Source organism: Oreochromis niloticus, linkage group LG6, assembly GCF_001858045.2.
Source record: "Oreochromis niloticus isolate F11D_XX linkage group LG6, O_niloticus_UMD_NMBU, whole genome shotgun sequence".
NCBI classification, from domain to species: domain Eukaryota; kingdom Metazoa; phylum Chordata; class Actinopteri; order Cichliformes; family Cichlidae; genus Oreochromis; species Oreochromis niloticus.
Window position 1 is genome coordinate 2,428,215 of NC_031971.2, and position 24,753 is coordinate 2,452,967.

At 40.6% G+C, this 24,753-nt stretch overlaps 1 protein-coding gene and 1 long non-coding RNA gene across 13 annotated transcripts in view; both read right to left on the bottom strand.

The window, feature by feature from the left end:
- tenm3 (teneurin transmembrane protein 3) overlaps window positions 1-24,753 on the bottom strand; it is an 869,227-nt gene that overhangs the window by 46,437 nt on the left and 798,037 nt on the right. For 9 of the 12 annotated variants that reach the window (XM_025908309.1, XM_025908317.1, XM_025908314.1 and 6 more), the window contains 10 exons: window positions 22,947-23,078; window positions 22,695-22,830; window positions 19,242-19,385; window positions 13,485-13,556; window positions 12,349-12,526; window positions 9,543-9,563; window positions 2,006-2,130; window positions 1,721-1,828; window positions 465-619; window positions 175-276 (listed from right to left, as the gene is read on the bottom strand). In XM_025908309.1, coding sequence (XP_025764094.1) covers window positions 175-276; window positions 465-619; window positions 1,721-1,828; window positions 2,006-2,130; window positions 9,543-9,563; window positions 12,349-12,526; window positions 13,485-13,556; window positions 19,242-19,385; window positions 22,695-22,830; window positions 22,947-23,078 — 1,173 coding nt within the window. The remainder of the gene's footprint in view (window positions 1-174; window positions 277-464; window positions 620-1,720; window positions 1,829-2,005; window positions 2,131-9,542; window positions 9,564-12,348; window positions 12,527-13,484; window positions 13,557-19,241; window positions 19,386-22,694; window positions 22,831-22,946; window positions 23,079-24,753) is intronic. The other 3 variants (XM_025908318.1, XM_025908313.1, XM_025908311.1) reach the window with 1 other exon arrangement.
- On the bottom strand, window positions 10,752-12,335 carry LOC112847191 (uncharacterized). Its single transcript, XR_003220598.1, has 2 exons — window positions 12,036-12,335; window positions 10,752-11,390 (listed from the first exon to the last, which is right to left on the bottom strand). It is a non-coding gene; the product is annotated as an uncharacterized LOC112847191 (long non-coding RNA).

Below are 24,753 nucleotides of genomic sequence, written 5' to 3' on the forward strand. Positions count from 1 at the left end.
AGCTGGCCTGGGAATGCCTTGGGTGTACCCCCTGATATGCTGGAGGAGGTGGCTGGGCAGAGGGAGGTGGGCCTCTGCTTAGGCTGCTGCCCCTGCAACCTGGTCCTGGATAAGTGGAAGAAAATGGATGGATGGATGGATAAAATATACATTCAGCAAAGGTATACATGATACCTGTCTATTTTCAGTGATCTGCAGCACAACATTGTTGTCCAGCACATAGATAGAGTTATCCATGGGATTGATGGCTAGATCTGTGGGCCACTCTAACCGCACCTGGAAGAAAAGAGGACAGAGAAGAAAAGGTGACACTTCACTTCCCATTCATTCTAACACACACACACACACACACACACACACACACACACACACACACACACTCACACACACACATCACGTCATGTGATATTTTCACAGTCTGATATTTTCTGATAAGCAAAGAGATTTTAATGGTTAAAGGTTACCTGTCTTATGTGCATGCTGGTGTCACAGGTCAAAGGTCGTGCAGAGGTCAGATCATTGCTGCCCAACACGGTGGAGATGATTCCGTTACGATCCACTTTCCTAATCATAGTTCCATCCACAAAGTAGATGAGTCCATTTTTATCAACTGCAATTCCTGTGAGTAGAGAAACACACACACACACACACACACACACACACACACACACACACACACACACACACGATTTTATGATAGTAAATTATTAATGGAACTCCTTCAATGCATAATGCAAAAAACAAAATGAGAGAAGTAAATATTTTGAGTGGAGATGCAGCATACGCAGTTTCAATGAAAAAATACAAAAACATACAATACAGTAGAAACATGAATGGAGTAAGAGTTAGGTGCACTTAAGTAAAGCCTGCAGAGATTACTATAAGCAAGAAAAATGTCACAGAGTGATACTGCATCATCTCACAGTCAAAATCCAAAATCTCAAAGTGATTTAGAAACAAAGTTATGACTTCCTCCCGGGTTACCAGATTTAAATACATAACAGCACCTTTATAATGTGGTACAACTGGACATTTGCAGCATTTCCTGTGCAGAGATGTGTTTCAGTCAAAATGTAACATTATGTAGACTCTGTTGCACTTGAACTGAGGCTTTTGTTGGAGCAAAAGAAACCCTTAGTCTTAGTATGGCGTTCCTAATAAATAAATAAATAAAGTTTGCTATGACTTCATGTTCATAATGCAACATTCAACTCTGGGATTATTTGAAAGTAGTGGGAAACTGGCAGTTGCATCCAATATTCAAATACGTTGACGCTTACAGTGTTGAAGATGTTAATGGTTCTGAACAAGTTTGCATTGATGTCAGTGTGACTTCCTGAGCTTGATGAAAGAATTTAACTTGCATACCTGGACAGATCCTAGGTGTGGGGATTTAGTACTATAACAACATGGACTGATGCTATGACAGCTAATAATTCTGCTGCTGGCTGCAACCAATAAATATTTCATCTACTTCTTGCATTACACCTCCCACACTGTGTATCATCTGCCCACTGTCAGGACTTATAACTGTTTGGTATGGCTCTGCAGTTCCAGTGGACGAAGGACAAGAGGACATCTGAAATATAATAAATCTAGTATGGCTATGCCTGTGTAACTGACTTAAATAATAAACACCTGTGTGTGTGTGTGTGTGTGTGTGTGTGTGTGTGTGTGTGTGTGTGTGTTAGCGGGAGAGAGAAAGATTCTGTGTATGCACCTTTTGGTCCCAGTAGTTGGGCCTCTGTAGCTTTTCTTCCATCTCCACAACGCGCTTCATCAAATGGAGGACACTGCTCACCTGTACCAGCCACTACTTCTCCATTACCTGTAGACACACACACACACACACACACACACACACACACAAAGTATTAACCAGAGAAAGGTAAAAAACTGCAGATTCACTGGAGACATGTATGACAACACTGTCTTATAACTACATTCATAGCAGGAAGTAAAAATAAGTGCTTTCAGATTTTGGCAGAACAATGCTGATGCTTACTGATGAGGTCACGGGCACCGCTGAGCATTTTAGGGCGGTAAATCCGTCGTGAATTAGTGTCGGACACATACAGCTGCCCTGTTACTGGGTCAGTGGCTAAGTAGTACCGATGAGCAGGGTTGTTGCTGTGGAGCGCAGTGAAGGGGAACAAATAAGAAAGACAGAAGAAAACTCATTAGAATGTTAGACATCTGTATAACATCCCTGATAAGTTATCAGCTATAACACATTTAGTAATCAAACTAATCCAACTGTTGTTTCCTTTCACAAGGTAAATCTGCAAATGGGTGGACAGATAAAAATCAAACTGTGCAAGTCTACAACTTCTGAGGAGTGAAAATCTGAATTTTTATTTCATTGCACAAGAGGAAAAGTTACAGAAAAGCAGGAAAAAGCTGTCCACTGCTGCTGAAATGACACTGACACTGAGTAACTGCAAGACAGCATGCTAACAAAAAGCTGGTTAAAGAATCACTAATCAGTCTGTCAGGCTTTAGCCTCAGGTTTGTACTGTTTAGTGGTTAATATATAATAATGCACTTCAGGCCAGCCTGTGCAGTAAGGCAAAAATATATGTAATGAGTAGTGTAACAAACAGCTTCATACAGGAAGTAAATAAATAACCTAATAGATATAAAAAACAAGGAGAAAAGGTGAAATCCAAAAGGCTTCTATGAAGTGCCAGACAGTTTAACCAAATGGTTAACTTTAACTTTCCAGTAGAATTCGCAGCATGAGTTCAGTTAAGTGCTTGTGCTCCAATGTGAGGACAACATGGAAATGAAGGAGACTTTCTGCAGGAGTTATTAGTGTTTGGGTTGGTGTAGCTATGTTGTAACTAGTGTGATGCCGTGCACTTATATGTATGTGCAGCCTCTGAGATTTAAGTGCAGGTGTGATGTATGTATGTGAGAAAGTGTGTTTATGTGGAGAGAACATGAAATGTCTGTCTGGAGAGAACTAACCTGCTCAAAAGAAAAAAAGAAGACCTTAAACAACAGGAAAAAACCAAAACAGAAATATACTGCATGTCTATACTGATCTGGACTGGGGAATGAGTAATGTGTAGGAATGAAAAGACGCAGATTTGATGGAAATGAACCTACAGAGGGCTCCATTGAAAGAAACCCTGAAAGTGGAAAAACTATGCAGCAACTCATAATCGTATGTATCGCCCCAATGCGCTTGTATGCATGCCTGACAATGTCAGGGTGTGCTCCTAATGAGAAGTTGGATTATGTCCTGGGTTATCTCCTCCCAGATCTGGATCAGGGCATCACCAAGCTCCTGGAATGCTAAATGATTTTACAGGTGCTGACATTTAATCTTTATGTAGAAAAACTGGAATAAAACTGAAATGTTCTAAAGATTAAAGGCAACACAAATGACTTCATCTTTGGTTTCAGGGAGGGCAAAGCTGCTAATGAAAGTCATGAATCACCTGACCTGGTCTGTCTGTCAGAATCTAAAATGAAGTCAGATTCAATCTGTCTGACCGACTCTTTATGCTAATTGAACACATCCTGATGATCTAACATCAGTTTCTCTTCCTTAGCTTTATCACCCCATGTGCTACCAGGAACTATTGCTCTCTACAGACTCCTCTTACTCATGTTTTCCTTTCTGAAATGTCAGTTTCCATCATTATTATTTGTATTAACACTCACAGTACAGTGTGTAATATGATACTGTCAAAGCTGACAGGCAGGGAAAAAGAAAATAGGAGACAGAAAATAATAAAAGGATAGAGGACAAGTGAAAAGTGCAATAGGCTGTGAACTGATACACCTGTAATAAAAAAAAAATAGAAAAAAGCAGAAAAAAGAAAAAAAACAGACAAATCATTTCAATGTTTAAGTCATGTGTTTTCACAAATAGCCTGATTTTGGGAGCAGTGTGGGCCACAAACTTGCCCCCCCACCCCCAGATAAATGGCCTGTATTTGTATAGCGCTTTACTAGTCCCTAAGGACCCCAAAGCGCTTTACACATCCAGTCATCCACCCATTCACACACACATTCACACACTGGTGATGGCAGCTACATTGTAGCCACAGCCACCCTGGGGCGCACTGACAGAGGCGAGGTTAGTTGGTGTTGTGACTTTTCTCCTTTTTTCTCTTATTAATTCAGTGACATTGCCATTTCCTTGTGTTAAGACTTGTAAAAAAAAGCCCATTAAGCTCTCATTCAGCTCTATTTATTGCTCCCACACCCTCCTCTAGACCTCATAATGGGGACTTAACGATTTGGAAGACACTGAAACAGCTGTGTTAATGGTTCTGATAGATGTGTGTTGCTGCATGGCTGCTTATTGCTTAGCTTTGGTGTATTTGGTAAACTCTCTCCACATAGCACATGTAGCTCAGTTTCCTTCAGATGCAATTTTTTTATTTTGCCTTTGTTACTTCAGAAGTAATACAGGTGGAGACTTTTCAGGCCTTAGACCAGTGAAGCTTTGCCTTCAAAGATGCTTCAAGTGTGCTGCTCTCCAGAAGCTAAGTAGGCTGTGGTTTGTTTAGGGAGAGATTTAATTGCATTGTTATTCATTGTTTAGCTTGTAATGCTATTAATTTGCTTCTGACCTAAAAGTTAAAAGTCGCTTTGTGTTTGGTGGAGAAGCGGATGGTTACCTTACTGAGATCATCCAGTTTCTTTTTTTTTTTCGGGGGGGGGGGGGGGGGGGGGGGGCTGTAATACATTTTGAAAGAGGAGGGAAAAAAATATCTTCAAGAACAGGTCAGAGCAGCTGTTGTGGGTATTGACATGTTAAGGATGCTGGAGAAGTACATTTGAGCTGACTTCTCACTGCAAAAAACAGATGTTAGCATTGACAGGATTGACCCTGGGAAAGGGTCCTGAGTCCTGTAATAATAATTGTAATTCTTGGTTTATTCTTTAGATCTTGGTTGGTAGATTTTAAAATTGCTCGCTATTGCAAAGCCTGCATCACAGCAGCTCTCCCTACCATCTTGTAAACTTTCCCTTTCACTCTTGCTGCTCTCGTCTCCACCCAATCCACCCTGCATGCTCTGCCTTCTTCTCTTGTGCATTGCTCAGACATCCTCTCAGTCTTCATGATTGTGTTAGCAGTCTTGTTAAAAAGTTTTCTAGTCTCTCTCCTAGACCTCTCCATACCTCCACAGGTATGTCACCTGGACCAACCGCCTCTCCACTCTCACTCCCCTTCATAGCTGCCCTCACTTCCTCCTCACTAATCCTCTGTCCTCCTCTCTCTCATATTCTATAATCATCGGATCCTCATAGTATTCCTTCCCTCTTCTAAACAGACTAATGCTAATTTGTCTTTAATCACGTTGCAACACAGTGTCTCTGTCTAGCCAATCAATGCAAAAAAATATATAGATATTTTTAACTTAAAGCAATGTAAAATATTCCATTGTAATTATAATTTATTTATAAATGTCATGATTTAGTATTGTGTAATAGTTTCTTTTTTCTAAACAAAGTTCCAAACTGTAATGCAACTCTTTACCACTAGGGGGGAGATATTGAGTGAGCAAAGTCTCCTATCCCAGTGTGTCCACCAGAGGCGCATGGCTTACACACTCACACATGCCTCGCGCCTTTGAGGCAAATACTACGTTGATTTGCACATGCAAACTAAAAACCAGCAATAAACAACTTAAACATAAGAAATCCCAAAGAAAGAACAATACAGTATCCACATCTGAACCAAAGAGTAAAACAATGAAATGTGGATTATTAAATATTAGGTCTCTCTCCTCCAAGTCTCTGTTAGTACATGACTTAATAATTGATCAACAAATCGATTTACTCTGCCTTACAGAAACCTGGTTGCAGCAGGATGAGTATGTTAGTTTAAATGAATCAACACCCCCGAGTCATTCTAACTACCAGAAACCTCGAAGCACAGGCCGAGGGGCGGTGTGGCAGCAATTTTTCACACCAGCCTATTAATTAACGAAAGACCAACACAGACTTTTAATTCATTTGAAAGCCTGATGCTTAGCCTCGTCCACCCCAGCTGTAAAACTCAGAAACCAGTCTTACTTGTTATCATCTATCGTCCACCTGGGCCTTACACAGAGTTTCTCTCTGATTTCTCAGACTTTTTATCTGATTTAGTGCTCAGCTCAGATAAAATAATTATTGTGGGTGATTTTAACATCCATGTAGATGCTAAAAATGACAGCCTCAACATGGCATTTAGTCTGTTATTAGACTCAATTGGCTTCTGTCAAAATGTAAAAGAACCCACCCACCACTTTAATCACACTCTAGATCTTGTTTTAACATATGGCATAGAAACTGAACATTTAACAGTGTTTCCTGAAAACCCTCTGCTGTCTGATCATTTCCTGATAACATTTACATTTACAATAATTGATTACACAGCAGATGTCTTTCTGAAAGCGCTGTAACTAAGTTTAAGAATATAATCCACCCACTGTTATCATCTTCAATGCCCTGTACCAACATAGAGCAGAGCAGCTATCTGAACGCTACTCCAACAGAGGTCGATTATCTTGTTAATAATTTTACCTCCTCACTACGTACGACTCTGGATACTGTAGCTCCTGTGAAAACTAAGGTCTCAAATCAGAAGTACCTGACTCCGTGGTATAATTCTCAAACACGTAGCCTAAAGCAGATAACTCGTAAGCTGGAGAGGAAATGGCGTGTCACAAATTTAGAGGATCATCATTTAGCCTGGAGTTAGCCTGGAGAAGAAAGCCCCCCGCAAAGCCAGAACATCTTACTATTCATCACTGATTGAAGAAAATAAGAACAACCCCAGGTTTCTCTTCAGCACTGTAGCCAGGCTGACAAACAGTCAGAGCTCTACTGAGCCAACAATCCCTTTAATGTTAACTAGTAATGACTTCATGAACTTCTTCACAAATAAAATTCTTATCATTAGAGAAAAAATTACCAATAATCATCCCACAGATGTAATATTATCTACAGCTACTCTTAGTACCATCGATGTTAAGTTAGACTCTTTTTCTCCAATTGATCTTTCTGAGTTAACTTCAATAATTACTTCCTCCAAACCATCAACGTGTCTTTTAGACCCCATTCCTACAAAACTGCTCAAAGAAGTCCTGCCATTAATTAATTCTTCGATCTTAAATATGATCAACCTATCTCTAATAATCGGCTATGTACCACAGGCCTTCAAGCTGGCCGTAGTTAAACCTTTACTTAAAAAGCATCTCTAGACCCAGCTGTCTTAGCTAATTATAGGCCAATCTCCAACCTTACTGCGCTCCAACCTTACTGCTAAAGGTACTGCACTGCAGTGGTTTGTATCATATCTATCTAATAGACTCCAATTTGTACATGTAAATGGAGAGTCCTCTTCACACACTAAGGTCAATTATGGAGTTCCACAGGGTTCAGTGCTAGGACCAATTCTATTTACATTATACATGCTTCCCCTAGGCAGCATCATTAGAAGACATAGCATAAATTTTCACTGCTATGTTGATGACACCCAACTCTATCTATCCATGAAGCCAGGTAACACACACCAATTAGTTAAACTGCAGGAATGTCTTAAAGACATAAAGACCTGGATGGCCGCTAACTTTCTGCTTCTTAATTCAGATAAAACTGAGGTTATTGTACTCGGCCCTGAAAATCTTAGAAATATGGTATCTAAGCAGATTCTTACTCTGGATGGCATTACCTTGGCCTCCAGTAATGCTGTGAGGAACCTTGGAGTCATTTTTGACCAGGACATGTCCTTCAATGCACATATTAAACAAATATGTAAGACTGCTTTCTTCCATTTGTGCAACATCTCTAAAATTAGAAATATCCTGTCTCAGAGTGATGCTGAAAAACTAGTTCATGCATTTATTACTTCCAGGCTGGACTACTGTAATTCTTTATTATCAGGATGTCCTAAAAACTCGCTGAAAAGCCTTCAGCTAATCCAAAATGCTGCAGCAAGAGTCCTGACAGGGACTAGAAAGAGAGAGCAGATTTCTCCTGTTTTGGCTTCCCTTCATTGGCTTCCTGTTAAATCCAGAATTGAATTCAAAATCCTGCTCCTCACATACAAGGTCTTAAATAATCAGGCCCCATCTTATCTTAATGACCTTGTAGTACCATATCACCCTATTAGAGCACTTCGCTCTCACTCTGCAGGCCTACTTGTTGTTCCTAGAGTATTTAAAAGTAGAATGGGAGGGAGAGCCTTCAGTTTTCAGGCCCCTCTTCTGTGGAACCAGCTTCCAGTTTGGATTCGGGAGACAGACACTATCTCTACTTTCAAGATTAGGCTTCAAACTTTCCTTTTTGCTAAAGCATATAGTTAGGGCTGGACCAGGTGACCCTGAATCCTCCCTTAGTTATGCTGCAATAGACGTAGGCTGCCGGGGATTCCCATGATGCATTGAGTTTTTCCTTTCCAGTCACCTTTCTAACTCACTATGTGTTAATAGACCTCTCTGCAATGAATCATACTTGTTATTAATCTCTGTCTCTCTTCCACAGCATGTCTTTATCCTGTTTTCCTTCTCTCACCCCAACCGGTCGCAGCAGATGGCCCCGCCCCTCCCTGAGCCTGGTTCTGCTGGAGGTTTCTTCCTGTTAAAAGGGAGTTTTTCCTTCCCACTGTCGCCAAAGTGCTTGCTCATAGGGGGTCATATGATTGTTGGGTTTTTCTCTGTACCTATGAAGCGCCTTGAGGTGACTTTTGTTGTGATTTGGCGCTATATAAATAAAATTGAATTGAATTGAATTATGCAAATTAACAATACAAATGTATCATTATTGTTTTTGCCATTGTGAAGACCAAAACAGGCAATGCATTCATTCAATCAAAATCCAAAGTGTAATTAACTAAATATGATCTTACATGAATAATTAGTATCATGCAGATAAGGGAAAAAGAGCAAGAAATGTGGTACAAAGAAAAATTAATGTTACTATGAACTACATGGTAACATTTATTGTTAAAGGTAATATGAAGTCAGCTTAAAGTATTTCTGTATTTGCACATGTAGCTTTACACCTTGGATGAATTCAAAGAGGAAGGTGAAGATGCCCCTGAGAAGTGAAGGGCTAAAGAAACAAAGCAGAGACAGATATGATGGATAACCACACCGTCTGTACCCCACCCCCTCGCAAATGCTCTCCTTGCAACCCCTCCTAGGGGCTGCCACTATTGTGAGGATTGTGTGCTGTTCAGCAGATTGGAGAAGAATAGACTTGATTTCATGTTTACACTTTTTAAAATTAGAAAGTTTATTAACCAAGCAGGATGAAAAAAAACAAGATGATTGCGTCTTATTTTGGTGGTAGTGCCTGGACTTCTTCTCTCCCAAATTTTCATTCTCTATTCTCTCTGATGAGAGCGATCATTGTTGTAATCATTTAATCATTCAGTTCCCAGAATACTTTATTTGGTGAGTAAAATGTAACTGTGATTGAAATGAGAACAAAAACAAGCAGCAGAGCCAAAAACAAAGTAAAATCTGGTGCAAAAAATGATGGTGGAATGAAAAGAAGTTACAGGTTGAAGAAGGATTAGTCACACTTACCTATGCCTGAAATCTTTGTTTCTTTGAAAAAAGGCAAGAAAACCCAAGAAAGCAAAGAGAAACAAGTTAGTTACCAGATTGGTGCTCGACTGATATTACAATTAAATCTCTAGGGGAAAAATACTACAGCGTAAGCAACAGTTAGAATGGGAAATATGTCTTTTGGATATCAGTATGAAAGAGATGTTAGTCTAAAACATGGCTGTTTTCCACTATGTTGTTAGTTCTTCATTAGTTAGCTAACATTAAAGTTAGCAAGTGGAATTCTATTAGCAGAAACCAACCAACCCAGTGACATCGTGGCACTCAACATGTTCTAAAACTTTGACTTTAAACACTTGTTTCTTAAATCCAGACAGTGTTAAACCTCTTTGAAAGTAGGGCTCCATGGTGTAAATTAGCATTACATTACATTGTGTTAGCATTGCAATTAGCATTAAATGTAGTATTACATTTCTACTTTAAGTACTCTTAAATCAGGTCATTTTGACAAATCACTGGGTACTGTTTTATTTTACATCAGCTCATGAATGCATTTACAGTTACCCAGGGAAAGCTGGATGAAATGGTCGGTCCTTGAAAAAGGACTGTCAGTTCCGTGGGTAAGACCTTGGACTGTGTCCAAACTAAGGGGCTACATCCTTTGAAGGCCACGAAGACCAGAAGTGCAAGGCTGTTAAATTGGACAGTCTGCCTAGTAACCGCGACATAAGCAGCTACAGCTGTGGTGGACGGCATGTTCGATAGAAATACAGAAAATATTTATGTCATATGTTTGACTTTTATCTGAGAAAGTTGTTGTTTCATCTGTGTGTGATGTATCTGGGAGAACATTACAACCATGCGCTGAGCCAACAATGCTAACTTTAGCTAGTAAACTAGTTTGCTACTGTAGTTCGATGGTGCAAATGTAACAGGATTTACATTATATTTTATTATATATACAGCTTGTGCATTTAAAAAAAAGAAGAAAAAAGAAGCAAAGGTCAGTGGTGGTATTTAACTCACCATCTTTAGCATTTCATTTCAAATTCAAGGTATGCATTTCTATTTCATATCATTTATACCTGTGTGACTGTCTAACATACAAATATTAATATACAGTGACCACTGCCTGAAAGCTTTAGTTATATTTAAGGGTAATATGCCAAAAACAAACTAAAAGATTTGATCCTTGCGTGTTTCAGAAAAAAATGGAAGACAAACTGATGCAGTAAATATTCTTTTATTGATGAGAAAACTGTGTATTTTAAGATGTTGAAGATATGAGAGCATTAAACAGGCTGATGTTTGTGTAAGAGGCTCTAACAGGAGAGAGATGACACAGAAACATGACATCCTTATAAAATACTGACACACTTTATGAATGGACAACTTTTCACAGCTCTTTGAACTATTTATTTAAATGAGCTGCATACATTTCCCAGTGAAACCAGCACAATTCCACTGTGATAAAAACAATACTTTAACTAAATATGTTCTGGATAAAACAAATTGTTATCAAAGGTGTCCATGGGACCTTTATTGTTCCTTTTTTCCCTGTCAGATCCTGTCCTGCAGGATAAACATCAGTGAGTGGTTCCCTGTATGCAGCTGTTACAGTTTGTGTTGGAGATACTTCTGCAAATGCAGGAAGCAAATATCTAGAAACTGTTTAAATATTTCCACCAGTCCCTCAGCTACAGAGAACGTCTGTCTGTTCTCCCCCTGTTCTCCTCTGCATCTCTCAGCTGCTGCTGGCTCCCTTTTCTCCTCCTCTTCCTCACACACTGCTCCTGGTGTATCGTCAGGGGTGGAGAGCCTCGTCCCGTCTCCTCTCACCTTCTCAGTCTCTCCTGACTCTGGAGACTTGCAGAAGGAAATCAACCATGGCAGTTAACAAGTAAAGCAAAAAACTTTATCAAATATCTGTTAACGTTCAGATGAAAATGCAATTTTCTAATAGAATCACATGGACATAGTTTATGTATTTAAATCAGAGAGATAAAAAACTAAGAGAAAATGGCAACAGGACTTACGATCCTGCAGAGTGTTGGTCTTTATAACAAGGGTGACGTGCTCAGGTTGTTTGATATAAGCATGAGAAAAACATGGCGGAGGACTTCTCCATCTACTGTCTGTGTCATTATTAGTGTCTCGATATAGGCTGAGATCTCTTCTAACTCTAAACCACAGCGTGGTTGAGTCTGTGTCCTCACTACAGTTCACGGGCCACATGTTTGGTCCCTGTAAACACACTTGGCTTAAAGAGTAAACCATCTGCTCGGTTTATCCTAAAACCTTTAACTACGTTGGGCACCGCAGACCCAGCTTCAGTAAGAAAACTAAACTAACTAGCCAGAGCTTGTATGACCTGAGCTCACTAATGCCATGTAACTTAGGAACTTCGTTAAGAACTAACGAAGGTTAGCTGAATTTAACATTTGAAGACTTTTCATTATGCTAACATTTGTTCTGCTGCATATTTCAGTGAGATAAAAACCCAGTACTTACTTTTAAAAGTTTATTTCTGGACCGCTTCGCTTCGACTGTTTTCTCCCAAAAATTTCTTTAACCTTTGATTCGCAGTGAATCCTGAGATAGGGTGGGCCACGAAGGATACACCATCCTTAAAATCTGAGGAAAAGGAGGACGCACTTGTGGGCCGCATTTGGAGCAGCCTTCGAATTTGGACAGCCTACAAACACGGCCTCCGAAGGATGCAGCCTCTGAATTTGGACACAGCCTTTATCTCTGTGAAACCAGGAAATGTATTCTCTGGATTAGGTTTCAATTCCAACAGCAGCAGTGGACCTCCCCTCCTTACCTTAGCTCCATGACACTGGTAACATTCCCAGAGGGAAAAATCCTTCTGATGTAGTTGAAGTCGCCAACAAAAATGCTGCCGTCTGCTCCACATGCCAGAGCCAAGGGTGCCAACAGCTTGTTGCCCTCTGCCTGCCCGTTACAGCTGGGGCACGAGATGCTGCGGCGACGACCGTTTCCTAGAAGAGGAAGTTAAAATTCATTTTTCCATACATGAACCAGTAGCTGGTTAAAATCGAGTTGGGGTGGATTCACTAATTTCCAAGAGAACAGCTTTTTATAATTAAAATAAAACAACGATGAAAACCAATCTGCAGTACATGTGTGTGATTCCTGCACTGTGTAGTTGTCTGTGAAATGGAATAGAATGGCAACTATACAACACTTTTCTAGTCTTACTGACTATTAAAACACTTTTTACACTACAACCCATTTTTAACCTTACAGTCAAACAATGCTTCATTCTACACTCTTTAAGCACTCCTGCCCCACATCCATGACCAGTTTAGAATCATCAGTTAATCCCAACATCCATGTCTTTGGAATGTCATTGATTTTTAATTCCGGTGAAAGTCGGAGTATGAGGAGGAAACCCATACTGATGGCCACAGATGGGATATGAAACAGGAACCCTTTTTACTGTGAGGAGATGGTAACCAGTGCATCACCATGCTGCCACCATGTGGCTCGTTGAACCAATGCATCAATCACAGCAACTAGTTTACAAAAACGCGTTATTGTATTCAATGTTACTGGAAGGTAGCAACTATGTTTTTACTGAGATCAAAGGTTTCTGACACTTTTCATGGTGGACTTTCTTTCTGCTATTTCAAGTTTTTATTTGAAGTTTAGTTTGTTGTAGTTTTTGCAGAATTTGAGTTTTGTTCCCTTTTTGAGAACTGGTTTAATTTCTGTTCTAGTTTGGTTATCTTCTGTTTATGGTTATACTCTGGATTCAGCTCCTTGTTTCAGTGTATTTCTTTCTGATGAGTTACGTAAACTTCTGACTACAAATGTATGTAACAGAAAACAATTAAAGTACAGGCCACAGGAAATATGCAATCAGCATGCAGTGACCAGCACTGATTATGTGTGTGCATGCTCAACCAAACTGGGAAGCTTTTATTCTATACTTACCCATGATGCTGTTGATGACAGGTGGCTGCTGGGAAATGAAGACATTCTCACCGTTGCCTTTGTACAGTATACCTGGAAACGAGATGGATAAAGCATTGAAGGAAAGTGTCTGTGTGTAAATACAGAGATGCTGCAATTTTCACTCTGCATGGAAGAAAATCTCTTTATGAAAAACTGCTTCAGCCTGGTTCATCTATCAGACTTTTTTCATATAAAATTAGACCTTCAGTCACCTGTTAATTTCATGTACCATTTTTACAGTACTGTCCAAATAAAGTTAAACTAAAACTACTATAAATCGACCCAGTCATGTCTGAACTTTGGTAGCCAGCGCCTGAGGCACACAATTTTAAGGGAGAACATTGTTTAAACTGAGGTGTAATATTTTAGGTTGGTAGAAACAATGAGGGATGACAGAGGAGAGAAAGCAGGGTAAGAACGATAAGGGGTAGGTCGGCTGGCTTGTGAGGAGGTTGATGAGGAAAGATGAAAAGATCAACAGAGGAGAGATGCACTTGTTCTTCAAAGTAAGACATCAAAGACGCCTCCTGTGGTGAACTGAATTATTAAAACTGCCACTTTCTTGGAACCCAGTTCATCTTATCTTTCTTTCTTATTTTATGCTTGGATGCAAAGCAAACCAGAGATTTAAAAAAAAAAGACTTGCTACATTTGATGGATCTGGAGCGTACACACAGTGTCTGGTTTGGCAAATCTGTCACGCTTGTCAAATTTTAACAGAAGACAAAGAGAACCAGAGAAAATACAAAACACAGTTTTTAAATGGTTTTTAAATTTACCTACCTAGCCCTATGTGGGAAAGTAATTGGCCCCCAAAACCTAATAACTGCACAGCAAAATCTCCAGTGTTAAATTAACACTACAGAGTGTTTATATGTGTCCACACTGTTGAGTGTTAAATGAACACTTTTGACAGTGTTGTATTTTTAAAAGTAACCTAGTCAGTTTTCAAGATTTACAATGACTAACACAGAGCAGTGCTGATTTTCTGAACACTGGAAAATAACTCAAAATGTTAGAAATATTCCAGTGTTAGAAAATCAGCACTGCTCTGTGTTAGTCAGGAGCTGAAAACGCTAACAAAACCGAAACTTTAAGCTAAACAAAAGAACACAGAAGAAACGTAGGCGATGAAACACAGGCGAACCGATGAGGAACAGAAGGAAACACACACTATATACACACACACCGAGGGTAACGAGGCAAACAGGCAAAGAACACAGCTGTGAGTAATTAGACTCGCCGAGACCGTGAGGAAGACAAACAGAACACACTGACACAGGACACAGACTGTCAAAATAAAACAGGAAATACATGAATGGAGAGACAAGGAAAACAACAGGTAACACAAGAGAGGCACAGTAACATCTAAACACTAGAAATCATTAACAAATAACCAGAAACAAACTAAATCGATCAATATTCATAATCACAAATCACTAGACTCCGGACCATGACACGTTGTGTCACTCTTAGCAGCAAAAACTACAAACACTACAAAAAACAAACAAACAAACAAACACAAAAACCCCATTCCTTTATGAAAACCCAACTAAAACCCCAAATGATAAGTTAGAATGGGATCCAAAAACTGAAATTAAGTCTTTCTAATAGGAATACCTACCCGCAAACTAATTCCTGTGCAGTTTGACACTTCTCTAAGCGAAACGTGACTTCTTTAGAGAATAAAAAATGCTCAAAATTTAGGAAAAACAGTGACTTGTGCTGTCCTGAGAAAAAGATTTATAAATGTTGAACTCAGGAGACCACTAGTCTTCCTATATTAACCCAGATCAGTATATAAGTGGTATCAAAACATACCAATTGTGCTGCTTGTCTGCAATGCACAGCTTAACTTTTCTGCCCTTGAATTACTATTACAGTTACATTTATACTACTTTATTAGTAAAAAAATATTTAAACCATTCCTTTAGGACAAGAACTAAGACACTATAAAAAACCTCACTTAAAAAGCCATCTCTAGACCCAGCTGTCTTAGCTAATTATAGGCCAATCTCCAACCTTCCTTTCATATCAAACATCCTTGAAAGAGTAGTTGTCAAACAGCTAACAGATCATCTGCAGAGGAATGGCTTATTTGAAGAGTTTCAGTCAGGTTTCAGAGCTCATCACAGCACAGAAACAGCTTTAGTGAAGGTTACAAAAGATCTTCTTATGGCCTCAGACAGTGATACTGTTGACCATATGTATATAGTGGTTAGAGCGTGCCTCACCTTGGTTGCTTCTTTTTTGGTGTCTTGGACATTTTGTTTAGTGTGGATGTTTTCTTTTGTTTGTTTTGTAAAAATCTTTTGGTATGCTATTGTGGGTGATGCTTATATTTGAATTTTTGGTTGTTGGCAGCTGGAGTTTTGGCAAAGCAGTGTGGTGTGTTTATAGCTACGGGCCATGCCATACCTGCCAATCATTGATGTTTACTCCCACAACTCCTGGTTTGTACCTGGTTACCCATGTTGTTGGGTAGGGGACATTTCTGGTAAGGGGAGAGGGTATTAACTCGTTTGATGGGCCAAGTTGTGTGGTAGCCATTTTAATAAATGGAGATGTATTTTAATATTGCATTCTGCTGTTGACTTATGATGTTGCAAGTTAATTTCCATTGCCATTTTAAGAAGGTGGCGTGTGTCAACCCTTCAAATGTCAAGAAATCCTGGCCAGCTGTTACTCCAGGTGTTAATCCAGGCTAAGGCACTGCAGGCACTTCACCTCTGTCCTCCACACTATAAAAGATGGCTCAAATTAACTTCTCAGTTTCTCTCTTCTACTCCACCTTTCATCAACTCTTCGGTGATGTTTCTGTCTTGGTTAGAGTTTGTTTAATAAATGCTAAACTTCTTCTGTGGACCTTCTCACCTAATCTGAGGTAGTTTGTCAGGTATGTATGTGTGTGTATCCTAGTAGATACACCTGTGTCATCAAGTTCCAAATCATAGATGACTTCTTTATCGAGTTATCACATTCTGAAGATTTTCGAAAAACTTGACCTTCAACCTTGATCTAAAAGTTGAAGTCACTGAAATTTGAACTCATCTGATATCTTTAGTAGATGGTATCAATCAAGCTTTCCGTTGCATCGTTCTCGACTTGGATGTCTGCATCGCCCCCCGCGACCACCTGCCCACCCGGCAGGGTGATGACAACACCCCATCAGTCATCTATGGCTAAGGGATGAATAATCTCTTAAAAACAGATTAATCAAAAATAAGACAAATCTGGATGGATCAACTTAAGACACACAACTCCAGTACATCATGCTTTATTCATGTTCTCAGTTTGAGGTTGTTTCTAGTTTCTTTAAATACAATAGTATAATTATCACTCTGTTATATATGATCACACATACAGGGGATGACATTTGAATTCACCTTTCATGATATCACCTTTCTTTGACAAATACAATCTTCCACTGTTTACCATATGCATTTTGAACATATCTTATGTATACACTGTTGACAAGGAAAATGGTACATTAATGTTAGTTAATGTAACTTAATGTTTAATGTAGACTGTAAACTGCAAATATTGGCAGAATTCACTGATTTGCAAATCATTTAACTGCAAATAGCACAAAGACAAAAATTCAGGTGAAGTCATATTGCTTTGTTTTTAACTAAATGATCAGACTGTCATGATCCGGAGGTCTGGAAAATTCCATCAGGCACCTGAGTTCCTTGGTCTCCACCCCTGGGCGGAGCCATCAGCTTTCCTGCAGTCCCACACACCAGAAGCTGATTCTGGGTAATCGGGTTGAGGATTTAAGCTCTACGCAGACTCTCCTTCACCACCAGTTTGTCAATGACCTCACGTTGGTATTGGCTCCAAGTTTTCAGGCTCTTGTTTCTTGTTTTTTCCGTTTTCCTATGCCACAGTTCACCTGGACCTTCCTTGCCGCTTACGTTCAGCTTCAGCTCTTCTCGGACTACCTCTCCATTCTGGAAAGTACTGTGAACCTCACCTGCCTGCCCTCCAGCCACCTCTCACCGCCTCGGACGCAGTGGAACTCAGGTCAGCCAGTCTTTGCCATTACTCACCTGGATTCTCACCGCCTGTCCCTCAAAGCCAAACTCACCCCGGCTACAAGTAAGCCACATCAGTCATACTCCACTTCCCCAAGTGTCCTTCGCCTCGCCACCTTCCTAACCCCGTTCTCTTCTCTTCTCAGACGTACCCGCTTCGTTCCAGTTGCACCTGTTAAGTCCCAGTTTTCCCTTACTGACCCACGCTCTCCTCTACTAACACTTTGCTTCAAATTACACTCTGTTGTCTTAAACACTGTAAAACTTACTTGCTGTCTCTGTTGTGGTTCTCTGCGTTTGAGTCCAGCTTTGCTATCAGCCCGCGCCCGCTGTGACACAGACGGGCACCAGAATAAAGTTATAACCTTAATGCAGGTATGAGGACCTGTGAGGTCTGTTACCATCATTGTGTTAATGTTCATATGAGGATGGCTTTGGTTCAAATGACTGTCACATGCTCATGTCTGCTGCCATACAGTCTGTGATCCATTTATAACTTTCTTATGTTTACTCAATCTAAGACATAAAATGAATCATGGGAGCATTCCTCATTGGCAGGGCATAAGTCAGTATTCACTAAACAAGTGTGCTTCTTGCAAATATAATATAAATATTGCCCATTCCACGAGAGGCCACCTACAGCTGAACTACGAATAAAACACTGGAGCAGTGTTGGATTCTCAGACAAATAATTATTCAAGCAGTGCGTTTGGTCTCAAAGAGACTGTGCACTGCAGTTCTGTCCCTCCAGATACAGAGTCACACCCACGGAGAGCAGAACACATGTTGCCAGATACCACAAATCACACTTACTAATAGACACACTCTTTTTCATACACACACATATACACTGAATGGGGTGAGGAGGTGTTGAAAGCCCAGGAGGACCGCAAGGAGAGAAGGTGAATAGCAATGTGATGGATAGGGTGACAGACAGAGTTCAGCGAGGGAGGGAGCTGTCGGAGAGGGGTGGTGTGAAGGGTATAAGGATGAAAAGCCTTTAAAAATTTATTTTTTTTAAACATATGCTTTAAGGCAGCGGTCCCCAACCTTTTTTGCGCCACGGACCGGCCTTTAAGGTGTCGCGGATAAATACAACAAAATAAAACTAGTACCGGTACCGAAAAAAACAAGATTTATTCATAACACACGTGAAAAGACCCAGGAAAACCGAGTTAACGATAAAAACGATAACAAAATAACGCTGAAAACCGATTAAAAACCCTGAAAACCATACATTTCACACCTGAGCCTCAACTCTCGCGGCCCGGTACCGGTCCGAGGCCCAGGGGTTGGGGAGCGCTGCTTTAAGGGATCATGCATCTTAACAAGACAAATTCAGCACAAAGCTACAAAAATCTGTCTGGCTAATTCTGCTGTCTACTCATTTGGACTTTGCATGCATCATATTCAAACCAGTCAATTAAAAACATAGACAGCCGACAGCCCAGAGCAACCGTTACTTTCATTACAAATGATCAGATCTGATTGGTGAGTAGTAAGAATTCTGGGCAAAGTTAGCAATTAGACTCCAAATTCTAACAAACAAACTCTCTTTTCCCTACTCTCATGGCTAAAGCCTGCATGAATAACATTAGTTTTAGTAGGACTGTTTTCTTTTACAGTGTGGAGATGATTTCAGTATTGTCACATATTGCTGTGTGTAGTTCAGTAACGCTAAATATAATGTATAACCTACCATTCTGTACATCCAGGATGTGATGCTTATCCAGTGTCCATCCGCCCACGTTGGAAGCATCCAACTCATAGCCCTGTAGAATAGCTGTCCTCTTCTCCCACAGGATAAGATCCAGGCAGGACTCGTATTCAAAACCTACAGACACTGTTAGACACAGAGTTTCAGGTAAGTCCACATATTCAATTCTTTCCTTTGTACATTTTCAAACCAAACAGGAAACCCTGTGCAATTCTGAACAAAGATGAGCCACAGTTACCCTCACATTTGTTTGCTTGTGCAACATGCAGTGACTCCTGATGTTGGTTCACTGAGAGCCTTCACTTTTAGGTCAAACACACACACACACACACACACACACACACACACACACACACACACACACACAGTGCATTTTCCACCATCTCCATTGTATGAACTATTAGCCACTACAGCTGAGTATGTATAAAATTTACAAGAAAGCTTTTTAGTGCTACTTCCTTAGCACCATCATGTGCTATGATATTACACATCTGAAATACAAGACTGGCGCCAGAGCCTCTGTAACATCAACTTTCAGTATATTCAGATACACTATCAGTCAAAACTTTGGACACAGCTTCTCATTTAAAGGTTTTTCTTTATTTTCTATTTTTTGACTGTTGATTCCCACTGAAGGCATCAAAACTATGAATGAACACATACATAATTATGTAGTAAACAAAAAACATGCGCCCTGCGACAGACTGGCGACCTGTCCAGGGTGTACCCCGCCTCTCGCCCTATGACAGCTGGGATAGGCTCCAGCGCCCCCCGCGACCCTGGAAAGGATAAGCGGAAGCGGATGGATGGATGGATGGAACAAAAAACATGTTTTATATTTTAGATTCATCAAATTATCCACCCTTTGCTTTGATTCCTGCTTTGCACGCTCTTGGCATTCTCTCCATGAGCTTCATGAGGTCGTCACTTGAAATGGTTTCCCAACAGTCTTGAAGGAGTTCCCAGAGATGCTGAGCACCTGTTGGCCTGTTTGCCTTCACTCTGCGCTCCATCTCATCCCAAACCATCTCAGTTGGGTTAAGGTCAGGTGACTGTAGAGGCCAGGCCACATAAATCCCCAACAGTGTTACTAGCAAAGCCCCCCCACACCATCACACCTCCTGCTCCATGCTTCACAGTGAGAACCATGCATGTAGAGACCATCAGTTCACCTTTTCTGCACAAAGACACGGCGGGTGGAACCAAAGATCTGAAATGTGGACTCATCAGACCACTGGTCTAATGTCCATTCCTTGTGTTTCTTGGCCCAAACAAATCTCTTCTGCGTGTTGTTTTTCCTTAGTAGTGGTTTCTTAGCAGCTATTTGAACATAATAGCTTGATTTGTCTCCTCTGAACAGCTGATGTAGAGATGTGTCTGCTACTGTGGCATTTATATGGGCTCTGATCTGAGCTGCTGTTAACTTGTGATTTGTGAGGCTGGTGACCTGGACGAATTTATCCTCAGCAGCAGAGGGGACTCTTGGTCTTCCTTTCCTGGGGCGGTCCTTATGCGAGCCAGTTTCATCGTAGCACTTAATGGTTTTTGCAACTGCACTTGGGGACATTCAAAATTTTAGCAATTTTCCTGACCTTCAGTTCTTAAAGTCATGATGGGCTGTTGTTTCTCTTAGCTGATTGGTTCTTGCCATAATATGAATTCTAACAGTTGTCAAATAGGGCTGTGAGCTGTGTACCAACCTGACTTCTGCACAACCTAACTGATGGTCCCAACCCCATTAAGAAGGCAAGAAATTCCACCAATGAACCTTGACAAGGCACACCTGTGAAGTGAAACCATTTCAGGTGACTACATCATGAAACTCATTGAGAGAAGGCCGAGGGTCTGCAGCGCTGTCAACAAAGCAAAGGGTGGAAGCTAAAATATAAGACATATTTAGAGTTATACATCAATTTTTAATAAAGAAAAACCATTAAATCAAAAGATGTGTCCAGTGATTAGAGTCGGTTCAACTCCCAACCGGGGCGGGGCATGTGTATCCAGTAAGGGGCTCTAGGCAAGACAACCCCCTCCCCAATGCTAACCAAGCCTACCTTGGACATGAGTGAGAGACATAAAAATGAAGCTATACCGGCTCAGACGTCGCCAAGATTAACAAGGTCTGCATCAGTTGTTGAGGAAACAGGACATACTGATGAGAAATGGGGTACTGGAACAAGATAGCATAAGTGGGCAAGAGATAAAAATAGGGCACTGTTGGAATGCTACTATGCAAGTAATCCCAGCAGAAGGGGTTACATGAATAGGATGAGGGATCCAGATTGACGGCGAAACAATGAGTAGCTCACCTCCTCTACATGGATGGCATCAAGCTGTATGCCAAGCATGAACGAGACATTGATTCACTGATATACAGCAACGACACTGGAATGTCATTCGGACTGGAGAAGTGTAGTAGTCAGGTAGTCAGAACTGAGGGGATCGAACTACCAGAAGGCAACATTGCAGACATAGAGCACAGTTACAAGTACCTGGGCATCCCACGAGCAAATGGGAACCATGAAGATGCCGCTAGAAAAGCTGCAACCACCAAGTACCTGCAGAGGGTCAGGCAAGTCCTGAGGAGTCAGCTAAATAAGAAGAACAAGATCCAGGCTATCAACACCTACGTCCTGCCCGTGATCAGGTACCCTGCTGGTATAATAAGCTGGCCAAAGGAGGAGATAGAAGCCACCGACATCAAGACAAGAAAGCTCCTGACCATGCATGGAGGGTTTCACCCCAAGTCCAGCAGCCTGAGGCTGTATGCTAAGCGGAAGGAAGGAGGCCGGGGACTGGTGAGTGTCAGTATCATGGTCCAGGATGAGACAACGAAGGCAATGATGGCATCTGGATTTATATTTAACATGGAGGAGTTCGTATGGCCAAGCCATCTTGTTTTGTCCCCTGAGCAACAGGTGGAACTTCAAGTTCTCATAGAAAGAACTTCTAGCTCCTTGTTGATATCGCTGTTGTTGTTGTTTCTTAACTCAGAAAAGTAAAACAGCAACATAAAAAAACCAAAAAAACTATCTCTCTTAAAATTTATGGTGCTTTAGATGTAACGCATTAGAAGATGAAAACAAACAAGCCTCTGCATTTATGAGTTAAAAGAGAATATTACATGTTGTAAGTTTCAAAACACTTTTAAGAAACTAACAAATTAACATACCACTTCAGATAAACAATTTAAGGAAGCTTTTCAGCCAGACTAAAGAAAAAGATGAGATTGTTAGAAAAGTGTCTGCAAACGTGATTACAACTAATGCTGTTTTCATGCAGAGTATGGCAGTAACAATGTTTAAAGCCCTATATGTGATGCTGATGAATAAAAACTGATTACAGTAGGATTTTCCAGATATCAAACCTTATAGCAAATGCCCAAAACTGCCTGTATTTTTGGAAAAACTGTATTTTCTATTTGTACAAACTTACCAACTGCCTCTGATAGTCCATAGACACGCTGGCCATAGGCATCTGTCTTGTCCCAGATAAATGTGTATGACAGATTTGGTTGTGCAGGGAACCATTTTTGGAAGAGGCGGCCCACCACTGCCACCATCAGGTGAACCTGGATTGACAGGAAAGTCTTAACTTCATTGATACTGATTAATTCACAGAAAACAGTAACGGTAGGCATTTGTTTTAGGTGCAACTTGAAATGCTGGGAAATATTACTTATCACACCTTCATCAAATTGAAAGGTATTGATGTCTGCGTCATGGTGACTTTCAGGACTGGTTTATATCCTGCTGCTCTGGAGCTAAGGTAGATCAAGTTTAAATCACTGCCAGGTATTGAGGTCTGTTCTTGTAGAACCTATAGAAGGAAACAAAACAGACCAGACACATTAGTACCCACGGTTCCAAATTACATCCTAGGCATCACTTTCACTCATTTTCACTGGTTATACACTGCTGCTAAATAGCACAGGTTCATATGACCACTGGTCCGAAATGTCCATTGTGAATGTTTAAAAGAAAAGAGAAAAAGAGAAAAACAAAAACAAGTATTGCACCCAACACAGGTCAGGGTATTAAAAACTATTTCAATCTATTTTCCAACTCTAAGTGGTCCACAGTACTGGACAAGCTAGCTTTATTTTTATTTAAATATGTAAATGACCAGAAAGGTGTGTACTAATGCAACTGCTGTAAATGAAATGCTATTCAATTTACCTAGAACTATAAAACATCAAAATAAATGAAGCTTCAATACGGTCGATCTCCAAAGGGGGATCTCTCACACAAAGACATAAAACAGATCATAACACACCGATACTTCTGTGACCTTTCTGATAGCCGAAGTGAGGCAACTGTGTGTTCAATGATGGCTGTCCACAGTGAACAGAAATGGCCTCTTTTACTCCTTCTTCAAACCATGATGATATCAGCTGCGTTGGCCAGCCTTCCCTGGCACTGTCCACTGAACCCACTGCTTTACCCATCCCCTGCAGCTGAGCCACAAACCACACTCCGCCACATTCCTGATGCAAACTGAAGTGCTGTACTAAGCGCAAAATTGCTGTCGATGCCAAGTGCACCAGACCCACAATAAACTTTCAGTGGAGTGACTCAGGAGACTACCAACGACAGGGAAGAATGCCACGGATTGACATATGACCTGCTAGAGGTTCACCCAAGCAACCAGAACCAACAATCATAGTTCCAGTGTGCATGCAACTTAATAGCCCAGTACAATTGACAGCCATGCATATTCATGCCATAATTCTGCTCCCTTCACTTTCTTCATGTTCTTTATTTATTCATTTTTTCCTTCCTATCATTCTGGTACAGGTTCAGCTTGGTTTCATCAGTCCAAACATTTTTCTGTCAAAGTCTTTCAGTTGTTTTCTGGCAAAATCTAATCTTGTCTTTTTGCTCTTGAGTGTAACCAGTGGTTTGCACCTTGCTATAAAGCCTCTGTTTTAGACTTTGGTGTTCTCAACTAGGTTTTATGTTGTGAAAGTTTAATTTAGACAACCAAGAAACTATTCTGCAAATCCTCTTTCACTTGCATCGACGTACCTTTGGACCTCAAACTGCGAGCAAGCAGCTACTAAATAAAAGTTTAACACACTGAATCAGTTCCAGATATTTTATCTGCTTAATTTGTCAGATAATAATCAGGACATACACATGTCACCTGGGCATGCCGCTGCTTGTCAGTGAACTGTCCATTTACCTTGGAGATTCTCAATATGAGATTATGTATAAAAAATTCCATTATTCATGAACAGCTAATGCACGCAGTGGTTCTCAAACAGCATGGCACGCCCCACTGCTGGGGTGCAGAGTTCTGACAGGTGGGGTGCAGGTTACCTGGCAGAAAAGTCATGCGGAACTACTGTTTAACATTGGAATCACTTTTATGGTGGAAAAAAGAAATTTGCAGCAGTTACGTTAATAATACATGCATCCGCTGAAAAGCTGCAGGTGTGTGTACGTCGAAGTGTAGTGAAAAGTGCGAACATGTGGTCGGGTCTGTCGTGCAT